Source organism: Oryzias latipes, chromosome 15 (assembly GCF_002234675.1).
Source record: "Oryzias latipes chromosome 15, ASM223467v1".
Lineage (NCBI taxonomy): Eukaryota > Metazoa > Chordata > Actinopteri > Beloniformes > Adrianichthyidae > Oryzias > Oryzias latipes.
Genome location: NC_019873.2, coordinates 11,955,235 through 11,967,283, shown reverse-complemented (window position 1 = coordinate 11,967,283; position 12,049 = coordinate 11,955,235). Strand labels below are relative to the sequence as shown.

The 12,049-nt window shown below is 41.5% G+C and overlaps 1 protein-coding gene across 6 annotated transcripts in view; it reads right to left on the bottom strand.

Moving 5' to 3' along the window:
* wdpcp (WD repeat containing planar cell polarity effector) overlaps nucleotides 1–12,049 on the bottom strand; it is an 80,258-nt gene that overhangs the window by 26,711 nt on the left and 41,498 nt on the right. For all 6 annotated transcript variants that reach the window (XM_011484185.3, XM_020709351.2, XM_020709350.2 and 3 more), the window contains 2 exons: nucleotides 4,254–4,857; nucleotides 238–426 (listed from right to left, as the gene is read on the bottom strand). In XM_011484185.3, coding sequence (XP_011482487.1) covers nucleotides 238–426; nucleotides 4,254–4,857 — 793 coding nt within the window. The remainder of the gene's footprint in view (nucleotides 1–237; nucleotides 427–4,253; nucleotides 4,858–12,049) is intronic.

Sequence of the window (12,049 nt, the reverse complement as noted above, 5' to 3'; positions counted from 1 at the left end):
ACAAACTACATCTATGTATCAGCCAAAAGCATTAAGAAAGGATGGTTGCTTTGGACCTACAAGGCCTACAACCTTTATGACGGATATTTTGCTTGGCATAACCTTTACTCCTCCTAAAGAGGAGGCTTTTTTTAATTTGATATTATTTCATCAACAGACAATCTAAGGCATAATGTAAAGAAAAAAGTGCAAAACTATGAACCCTTTTCATGAGAAAGGTTATTCACACAAACCCACCTTCCCGCTCTGCGCTCAGCTGCAGCTTTAGCAGGTGGTTGGTGACTGAGCTCAGCCCTCGGTAGCACTCATCCCCCATGGTGCTCCAGTCCATGGCCTGCAGGATGCCCACCGCCTCTTTCACCTGGCTGCACCTCAGCCGCTGCTGAAGCAGCTCACCTGGGCCCAGATGTCCCCCCGTCAGAGCGCCTGATGAAACCAAAAAATATTATTGTAAGCGGTACTTAGGAAACAAAATAAATAAGATATTTAAAATCTTCTACATATTGGGACTTAAATGTGAAAGAAATGTACATTTTTTCCATTTAACATTAAAAACCTTTTTTTTCCGTCAAGTATTTTAATCACTTTGGCCTATTTGAAATTGTAATTTCTCCTAAAATTAACCCCTTACTCTGAAATAAAGGTTAAAGACGAATAATTTTCTGAAAAGTCAAGTTATAAATTATGTTTTTGGTCATTTCAATTTAATTCAACTTGTTTAAAAAAATCATCAATTTACAACAAATTTACAAGTATCAAAAGCATTTCATACATTATTGATAAAAGAAAAACAAATTAAACAGGCAAACTGGGTTAGGTAAATAAAAGCTAAATAATTTTAAAGTATGATTCTTATGCTGAAATAGAACTGTGGCAAATACATTCTTCTGAATCCCAAAATTGAAAATGTGCTGCTTATGATCCTTATGGTGTTTAATGTATGTGAAAAAAGAAATGTGAAATTAACATTTCATTGAAAATAAACTTTTATAAAACAATCATTTTGAATGTAGATGTGTAAAGATTTGAATTTGAGCATGAATTATATAAAATATTTTGGAAAACAATCTTAATATTAGCATTTCAAATGTTTGTGTTAAAACTCTAAATCCTTTAAAATGTTTGTAATTAGATAAAAATAATGTTATTAGAACAAGATTAAGAGACATTGTAGCATTTAGATATCTGACAACAAAATGTGTTAAATAATTTTTAATATTCAGGATTTATTTTTAATAATCCAGATGTATCTTAGTGAACGTTTTCTAGAGAAATTTCTGAGCTTTTAAGTGTATTATAAGTGTGTTATGATCATTCATCATGAAAGGAAACCACAAAGCGGTATTTTGATCCATTCACGTATTCCTGAGTATTCCTCTAAAAACTACACTCTGTGCACCAGCCCCTCCCCACCCACGAAAACGAGCGGGTTCTCACATTGTGACATTAATAAGTGAGGAACAGCCCCTTCCAGGAAGAGTCTGAGCTGCTAGCCCCGCCCCCTGACTAACACACACACACACACACACTTTCTCTCCAGAGCTAGTGGTGTTTGGCAAAAACTCATTCAGCAGATATTTTCACATTATTTTCATGATTTCTGCCTCTTGGTGATCGCCCCACAAGTTTAGCTAAAAGTTAAGGGGTCATTTTTGAGATGCAGATCTGTCCTCTGCAGCTTCAGGAGATTACTCCCACCATTCTGTTCTCCTGCTTTAGACTCTAGTCATCTCGGATCTTCTGAGAGGAGCAGCTGCTGCAGAATCAAGCCTCCGTAGATGATCCAAAATGCTGCTGCACGTCTCACTTTTAATCACATGTCACTCTGCTGTCCACATCTCTGCACTGGTTCGCCTGAGGCTGTTCCACCCCTTGCCCCCCCAACACTATGCAGCGCTAAGTTCTCCACCTGCCTGCTAAGTCGCTTTAGAAGAAAAGGAAATGAATAAATGCAAATGTGGAAATGAGTAAAAGTTTTCATATTATCTAAGCATTTCTACGTTCATGTCTGTCATTGTCAAACACAGACATCATCCAGGACTGTGTTCATGTCGGTGTCCTCGGTCTGCTCCTCCACAGCCTGAACGGTGCAGGCTCAGCTGAGGCCAACGTGTGCCCAGATGAGATAACGCCATGCAGGCAGGAGGGTTTGGGGAGGGGGGCACCAGGGAGCCCTGCCACCTATGGAAATAAAAAAAAAAAGGACCTGGAGATCTGCCAAGTCTTTCTTCCTGCTGTCTCAGACTCTCTGCCGTTATCCAGCAGGTCGCACGAAACAAGTCCAATGAGCAGAAACTGGGAGACGTGCACGTTTGCACGCGCCTGTGTGGCAGCATTATCACGCAGGAAAGACGTGCCACCACTTTCTTCATCAGGAGGCTTGGCAGACGATCAGAGCACTGAAAGCTATTGTGGGAGGACCCCCCCCCCCCTCAACACACCCCTGTTTTCTCTGTGCAAAGAAGCCACTGAACTCACAAACACACACTTACATCTTGAACCCCCCCACTGTCTCGGTTCCAAAGTCACAATTAAAGATGCTGCATGTGTGCGGCTAGGGTGCAGAGGGTGACTGTTCAGAAACGTTTTGATTGGCAAACTTTATCTTAGGGCCCCGGGGGACTGCGCAGTCACTGTAAATGATTTATCGGAAAAATGCATCCCAGAATGCACCTGGGGGGGGGTTTGCTAGGGCCTCGGGGCGATTATTGAATGACCTCTGAGAGCGTGACTCCTGCCAACCTTCCAGATTAACTTTGTTCAGGGGTGCAGTGCTGGGATGACCCCCCCACATACACACTAGCGGGCCCGAAACCAGTCCTGGAAATGATTTCCTGTACCTGAGCGGTCAAAGCAGCAGCCCATTAAACCATGCGTCAAAAAATGAACACATTCTCTGAAAGTTTGGGGATTTTTTAATCCAAAATATTGGCGGCTGATCAGGGTTGGTTTTGATACATTTTTGCAGCAAACACTTTGGTGGACAAAACAGGATTGGTGCTACCATTTTGAATCAAACATATCCATGATCCAAACATGATTCCTCTTTGTGTATCTGACCTTTACTCTCTGCCATTTGACAGTCCTGTCGCTTGGACTTTAGTCTGACTTCCGTCAGAGCCTGATGTCAGTGTTGTTAGGCACCAACAGGAGCTGTGTAGTGTTGAGGGTTAGAATTATGATGGAGTGACATCAATTTGTGAGAGGTGGGTTCTATTGTAACCACCATCATGAGATTGTTAGGCGGTCCAACTCTCCAAATATTTGACTTGAATTACTTAGCCCGCATTTAAAAACGCAAAACCACAACATAAAACAAACTGCAAAAAACATTGTGCTCTTAAGACAAAGTGGAAAGTACAAAATACACTTTTTACTAGACGCCCCTAAGCCCTTCTTTTTTCATTTATTGGTGGATGATGGATCAATAAAAACAGGGCAACCTAGTGGATGGAGGGAAACGTTGTTTTCAAACCCAGATAACATGTAAAGGTTGTATGGAATGACTGCTGAGAAAAGATCTGAATTTCTTAAACTGCTAGTTTGGGAGCTTACCAAACCAAACCAAAACCTGAGGGAATATAAATTCAAATACAAACTCCAAATGGAGTTTTTTGGTAAGAGTTTTGTAACGCACAATATTGTAATAATTTTTAAAATTGTGTTTACGTAAATTAAAGCAGAGCATTTATTTGTATTTTCTTATGAGTTTTAAAATGCACACAGACATGTCAGCCTGGCAGAAGTCAAACAATCTATTTTTTTCTTAATGTTCAGTAAATCTACTGCAATGAAAAAATGTAATAATCAAATAATAATCAAATAATAAACACAAGTTTATAAATTCAAATTAAAGATAAAAAAATCTTCATAAATAACAGTAACTGTTTCGATTTCTGCTCTGAAACTGTGAAATGTTTTTTTTACAGAAGTAGACCTAGTTCTTCATCAGTTTAAAGACACCTTTTCTCTATTTTCTTACCTGTTTTCTGCCAGGTTGTGTTAGCTGGTTGTAAACTCTGAGCTCTGTTCTTCATTGTGTGCTAAATGCCGGTGTGTGGACAGTGAAGAGTGAAAGCAGAAGCTCCTGCCCCACAATACTGACGATGCATTCAAAGATCTGAGGTTCATCAGTTCATGCTCCAGATTTATTTTCTTTTTAATAATGAACTTAAAAAAGTAAATATCTTTTATTTGAAATGGTTTTTTGCTTTCCTTTAAATGATAATTCTGGATTTGGGTTTTTTACTTACCTAGTTTGAATTTCAAGGTTGCCAGTGGTCCTCCCTCAAAGACCAACATCAGCATGTCTGCTCCTCCCAGATCTCCATCCAGGCCGATCGCCCACTGCAGCCCCTGCAGGCCTCCAGAGCAGCTCATGTGCTGAGTCAGCCGTAATGTGGCCGCTGGGGTGACGTCCTCTGCGACCAGCGCCATTTTTAGAGGTGCCAACCCCGCATCAAAGCACATCAACTCTTGCTGTTCCGTGGCCACCACGACCATCGCTCCAGCAGGGTGCCAGGCCAGGAGCGTGGGCTGGAACATGCAGGATCCCAGGAGCGAGACCCCTTGCCTGTGGTCATAAAGGACTAAGTTGGAGTCCTTCAGGCCCAGGACAACTGCGGTGCCCGATGGGTGACGAGAGCAGGAGACGGGAGGAGACGGCAGCGGGATGCGGGTGGCGGAGAGGCGGTGCATGCGTCCCCGTCTGCATTCGTACATGCAGGAGTCCACGCAGAAGCCATCTGTGAGTCCCTGAGGTCCTGCAGGCACCTCCACGGTCAGCACCTGGTAATGCTGCAACTGGCTGAAGCGGCAGTCCAGAAGGAGGCCTTCAGTTTGGACTGAGCTCAGGACCTTTGGGGGGAGTGACAGTGGAGAAATAAGAATGTATTTCTGGAGATTGATCTAAACTATATTCTTATTATCTGTCATTCAGATACAAATCATGCAGAAAGTCAATGTAGCAGCAAAATATTTACAAGGCCAAAGTCGCAAACACCAACATCTCCAACTAAAGGCATCAACAACAAAAAAAGAAACATTCATGCATCCTGAGATTTGTCAACCCCTGAGGATCCCCACCTTCAGAGTTCCAAAAACAAAGATTTCACCTGCTGATTCAGCAGATGTTTTACTGCCAAGCATTGTCCTGGTTGTAACCAAACATGGACTAAATCCCACAACCTGTTCTCTACAAGTCCTATACAAGACACATCCATGCCACAGCTCAAGGGCTACCCATCCTCAAGTTCCTCCAACTTGAAAAGTCCCTTTGATTGCATATATGCAAAATAAAACGATTGATAGAGTGCTATGGTCCTATAAAAACCTAAAACAATCAAACAGAAGTTTTTTGAGGTTTTTGTCCTGAATGTGTTTGAATGCTCTTCAAAAATCAGGCTAATATGAGAGGAATAGGAGGAACCATTTGAATAGTCAAGGAGCTGATGTTTGTTAGAGTTTTGATCCACAGTAAATTTGAGTCAATGCTACAACTGTTGTGGCTCCATTAGTGGTTAGGGTTCTCCCCTCACAGCCCTGGTTCAAATCCCAGCTGGGGAGTTTGCATGTTTGCTTTGTTCAGGTGTGGGTTTTCTCTAGGCACTCCGGCTGGGATAGGCTTCAGCAGCCCCGTGACCTAAAAATGGGGTTCAGGAGATTCAGAAAACAATGTAAGTAATTAGTTAAGTACATAAACAGGAAATAAAAATAATGATCACATTCATAGGACAAACTGAAATAAAGGTTTAGTCACAGTTAAGACAGATTGAAATCAACAAAAAGATTTTGTGACAAAAAACGTCTAGACTTGGCTTTTTTTTTTTTTTTGATGAGTCTGACAAACGAAGGCAATTTCAAAGATGAGGGGCAACAGCTTGGAGGGTTTTATAGATCTCTGGTTTTATAGCTTTAGGGATAGTTAAAAGATTTTAGTTTGTGGACCTCAAAAGAATAAGATGATGAGTAAGAGGTTAAAAGGTCAGCAATGTATTAATGGGTTAAACAACTTTAATATTTGGTACAGAAGCCTTTGTTAACAATTACAGAGATCAAACGGTTCCTGTAGTTCTTCCCTAGGTTTCTACACACTGCAGCAGGGATTTTGGCCCACTCCTCCATACAGATCTTCTCTAGATCTGTCAGGGTTCGGGGCTGTCAAAAACAAAAACGATGTTTTTCAAAATGCATTTATTCATCTACTTCTGATTCACATCAATTTGAGTAAAGAAATAACAGTTTTTTGCTATTTTAAGCTCAATTTTCTTTATATACCGTATGTCCTCCATCAGAAAAATGCCACAAGGAGACACCAAAAACACAATTTTCTTCGGAGTGAGTCTTTAAACAGCTTAATATTTTAGACTGGACATGCTTTATAGTGTTTGTGATCCGCAGCAGTTCTTTCTCTTTGTGTGTGGGGTTAAATTAACCAGGTTTGGAATCAAAGAGGAAAAAGCAGAGCGAGTGAGAGACAGACAGAAATAAATCGTGACAGCAGCTCCGAGCCCCCTGGAGAAGGAAGAAATATGTCCTTCCACGCTGCTTACAAACACAAAGCTGTCAGTCAAGACAAATAATGATAAGAGCTCCATTTTAACTCAAGGTCAACAGCATCTTCTCCCTGAGCATGCCACTGCTTGGCTCTCGCTGATAAACAACCTGCAGTGTTTACCTGTGCGAGGAGCCAAGAGCTCAGCACCTCAGCACCACATGACAAGCCTTCAGTGATAAATAAGGAAAAAGATGGAAGTATTTGACCAAAGGTGAAATCCAGAATGTAGATTTTTTGCTCCTGGCCTGGAACCAGTCAGTGGGCGCAAAGACACGGCTAAGTAAAGAGCAGTGAGGGTGGTGATGTCAAGGAGGGGGGGTGCCGTTGATAAAACGCCCACGTCAATCCAGGGGAACAGAAGGTGGATGACAGGAGACAACAGCTCACGCTAAACAGCAGTCCAACACTTCCACTGAGCTTCTTTCTTTTTGGGGGGGGCACCTCCATCAGAAACTCCCAGTGACCGTGGCAGCTTTGGATAAATGAGCCCATTTCTTTTCGCCGTGTTGACAGAAAGGGGGATCGGCTGCCTGCCCGCCTTCCTTTTCCTTTTGCAAAGCTGCTCGGCCCAGTTTTTTGGCAGACACTGGCAAAAAGGGACTTAGTGTGTGTGGGGGGGGTGCTTCTTCTTTTCTGCCTGCCCATGGTCTACAGCAGGAGAGAGGCAGATGACTGTCTTCCTGAAAGCTTTTTCTTCTCTATAATCCTTCAGAGCCAGCTCCTGCTGCTCACCGGGGGGGCAGGACTGTGTGTTTATTTCAGGCAGCAGGCAAACCGGGGTTCCATTCAGGTGGAGATGGTGTATCTTCAGGACAACAGCGATTCTACAGGACGGAGTGATGCTTGCTTAAACGGTCGAACACACAAACCCCCTCACAGCCATAAGCTACATCTATAGGGCAATGGTGACCCCCTACCCACTGGCACTGAACAGCAAACTCTTAAAATCTTTACTTCTCATCTTTTCCTCAAACTCCACCCGATCCCCGTGGTCTCATAGGGAGATCGGAGGAAGTTGTCTGGCTTTAGATCCTTCAAAACTAGATCATTTATGTGATAAACCCTCACACTCCTGCAAACATCTGACAAGCGAGAGAGGCTGCTCGGCACATTTACATTCGAGAGTCTGTAAACATACATGTTGAGGGATTTTTAAAGGAATCAAGCAGACCTGGAAGTGCAAAATAATAACTTTAGTTCACATTTAACAACTGCTTGTTCAAAAAAAATATATTTCTTAATATGAACGGACTGTGGATAAAACATAAAAATCATTTGAGAAAAAGCTTGAAGTGTTTTTAAATGTTTGCAGCATTCCAAATGCTGTCGTGGGAATTACAGGATCTTCTTCTCGTGTCCCTAAAATGTTAAACTTAATCTAAAAATTAAACATGTTTTCCACCAAAATGGTGGCAGAGCTGTATTAACAGTTCTTAATTTTAAAATACTAAATACTTCAATTTAGGATGAAAAGCAATTATATTATTTTGTGATCAATTTATGAATTAAATACTTTAAAGAATTGTTATGTGTGTAAACTTTTATTGTCTTTTTGGTCCTTTTTTTTTGCTTGAAAGAAACCAATCAATAAATCAAAACTCCATTAAGAGTTAATTATTTATGAGACCTAATTGGGGCTGACTGGAGAGAGAAAAAAGGATTTTGGAATTCTGGAAGACACAAACTCCCAAATATAACATTTGTGAGATACCAATTCGATGTCTTTTTAAGTACAAATTATTCACAACTAATTCTTTTTTTAACGGTCACAGTCAAATTAGAACATACATAAAGAAAGCTAAGCGTTTTGAGTTCTTTATGGTTGTGTTTGCTGATATCACTGATTGGCTGAATGCAGAAAGATCAATAATAACTCTGGTACATTTTAGTATAGCTTTGGAAGACAAGCTGCAGGTTTAGTTCTCTTTGCTTTGATTTTACCGACATGTGGATAGAATTTACCAAAAATGTTTTGCATCGATGTTTGATCTGTGACTTTCCTTTGGATGTAAATGCCACCTGACATCCTTGACTTTGATTTTTTGTGAACAGTCAGAGCAAATTATGCCGTTCAGAATGACAAAAGTGTTAAAATAATGTGAAACATCTCATTATGTTTGTCAGAGAGATGCAGCCCCCCTGTCTCATTGTAGAGGTGAATCATGGTGATGCACACGTGCTCACACATTTATTTAAAGTTTTAGTTACATTTTGTGTCAGTCTCTAAAAAAGGGATCAAATTTCAATGAGTAATATATTATTTCTGAGTTTTTCTCTCCCTCTCAGGTGGAACTTTCTCATGGACATAACTTAGGCAGAAGAAGGCGTGGCTGGGACGCACCAAGTCAGTTAAAGAAGGAAAAAGATTTGCTCTGAAAAGACATGATGTTGTATCACTTGTTTTATAACCCAGGATATGATTAAGGACAGTTTAATTTGTTTCTTCTGTAATTGGTTTTGCTAGTATGGGTTAAAAGAACCCCTCAATTAGATAGATATAATAGATAATATGTATTTTAAACCTATCCTCCTTTTTAGAGCAGTGGTTTAGGCCAAATCTTTATACAGTACAGTGACCAAAAATATAAACGCAACATTTTTGTTATTGCTCCCATTTTTATGGGCATGATTATTGTCTTGGCAAAGGAGAAGTGCTCACTATCAGATTTAGATTTGTGAACAATATTTAAGAGAACTGGTTATTTTGTGTATGTGGAAAATGTTTCACATCTTTGAGTTCATACCATAAAAAATGGGAGCAATAACAAAAGTGTTGCAATTATATTTTTGGTCAGTGTAGTTAAACTGTGACAATCTGTATAATCATCGACTGTATATGAGAACTGGATTGACTGAGCCCTCCCCCCTGGTATTCCAAACAGGAAGTATCTTCTGGTTACTAAGAATCCAGAATCCCATAGAATTATATTGAGAAATAAACAGTTATTACTCAGTCATTCTATTATTATAGAATAACTATTCCTACTCTGATACCTTTTTATAACATCTTCCTGCTAACCCTTTCCTATGTTATTCTTTTGTAGTGTAAATTCTAGTTATAAACTGGCCAATCAGATGCCTTAATAAAAGTATGCGGTCTCAAGTAGAACGTTCAAAATGTTTGATTGACAAATTACGCATAGCCCGCTTTTAAGTGGTAGGGGTGTAGCCTTCCAACAAGCTCCCTCCTGATTGGCAAGAATGGTTGCCATAGAAATGCTGACTCAGACCAACTCGGACCAATCATTGCTTACTTTGTTTTCCTTTGAATTCTTTAATGCTTGTTTTTGTCAAAGAGAGGTGGATGGAGCATAGAACTGTCTGTTTATTTTAAACTACTGTGGATTTTTTTTAAATTTGTGTTTGAAATAAAGAAACTGAAACTGAAACTGAGGGAAGACAATGCAGACAGAAACATGAGATGAGGAGGTGGAATCACTGTGAAGGTTGCAGGCAGACATGAGAAGAGAGACCTCCAGTAAGGGGCTATCTCTTGGTCATTGGTTTCAGTGACTGGTCAAAAATATTCTCCTGCACCCCACCCCACCCCCCCCCCCCCACCTTCCCCACTTTCTCTGTCACCCTCACCCCCCACGCTCCCCCACCCCTCCGTGGTGTGAAAGATAAAGCGGACGGGTCCAACTGTGTGGCTGGCCCTTGTTCACAGCAGAGGCCTTTTGAAGCCAATTTTCCAGCTCACAGAGCAGAGAAAGACAGAAAGAGGCGGGCGGGGAGAGACAGAGGGACTTGCAGGAGAGTGGAGGGATGAGTGCTGCTGGGGGGGTGGGACGGTTAGGTATGTGAATTAGAGTTAGAGTTGAAGTTCTGATGTGGTAAAATGTGCGGACACTGTGGGATTAAACACAAAAAATATTCTTCCTACCTTTGCTGTTATTGCCAGATCCCCAACAGGAGGTTGTAGTTGTTTTGGTCGGGTGCTACAAGGTAGCCGAGGATGGAGTGGGCAGTTCTGCCAATTCTGTACCCTCTGTACTACAGTGTTCACCTTTTTGGTACGAGCTACCAGCATTTGTCTCATGTCTGATGCTGCTTTGTCCTATTCAGGATTGGACAACGATCAGGTCCATCCATTGACAGTATACAAGAACTGGACTTAGTGACTCCTCCCCCCGTTTCAAGCAGGAAATACCTGCTTATTCCAAGAGGTCAAAAATCCCATAAACTTCTACTGAGAAATAAACAGTCATTACTCATTCTATTTTTCCGAATAACCGTTCTTGCTCTGCTATTTTAAAAAAATCTTCTAATTGTCCAAGAATTTTTCCAAGATATATTTTTGTAGTGTAAATTATTTAAGTTATGAACTGGCCAATCAGATGCCTTAATTTAAGTATGTGGTCTCATTTCCAATCATCAAAATCTTGGATAGAGAGATTTTCCAAATTCAGCTTTTAAGTGGTAGGGGTGTGGCCTTCCAACAAGCTCACTCCTGATTGGCGAGAGTTGTTTCCATAGAAACCTTGACTCAGACCAATTCAGACCAATCATAGCTTAATGACAACGTCTGCTTTCAACATGGCGCCGTTCTTTTGGCGACCTTATTGACTTCTTTTGGTTGAAACCGGATGTAACCCGTTTTCTCTGGGTGATGTCACGCTCACTCGCTCCAGTTCTCATATAGAGCCAGTGGCTCATCACAAGTCCATGAAATCCACGTGCACGCTGACCAACACTGCTTTAAACAGGTGAAGCCACAAGTGACAGAAGGCTTTGGATAAGATTAGATTCACCCAGGCATCAGTTCAAATCCTCATGTTTTACAAGAAAACTGAATGAAGCCTCAAAACCAGGAGAGGGTTCGGCCTCACGCCTCGCTCCTCTTCAGGATGCGGCCCCTAAACACCCGAAGCCGGATCAAACCAGAGCAGAAACTTTGGATGACATATAACGGGATGTAACACGGAAAAAAACAACCCCCACAAACAAGTGTGTTCCCGCAAACACAAAAAGCCTCAACAGCTGCAGAAGAAACGTTTTTGTTTAGAGAGCATGAAGGCAGCATCATTAAAAATCTTAGTGTTTTCTTTATCCTCCCCTTCACAAACCATGGCTCCATTTATCAGCATGAAGAGGGCATGGGGGGGGGGGGGGGAGTGGGGGGGGGGGTACGAATTAAGACCACATAAGGAAAGAAATCAGACTTTTGAAATGCCTAGAGACTGGCTTGAAAATTGGCTTAGTGATAGGAAGGTGAACAAAAGGAACACATATATGAGCTTGAAGTGATTGAAGTCGCTGGCGTCGCCCGATGAGCGCCCGCCGTTTGATTCCTGCCACGGCTCTTACAGAAACTGTTCGCTTAATTTCACACTGCGCATCTGAAACACGACAACAAACGCTTCCATTACAGCGCGATGCCGCAGCCCCACCAAGAGGAGCGCCCCGGCTCTAACGAGGTGAAGGAGTGTGATAAACGTGGAGAGCCTTCCAAAGACGAGAAGGCAAACAACATCTGCTTGTTTATTTCAATAT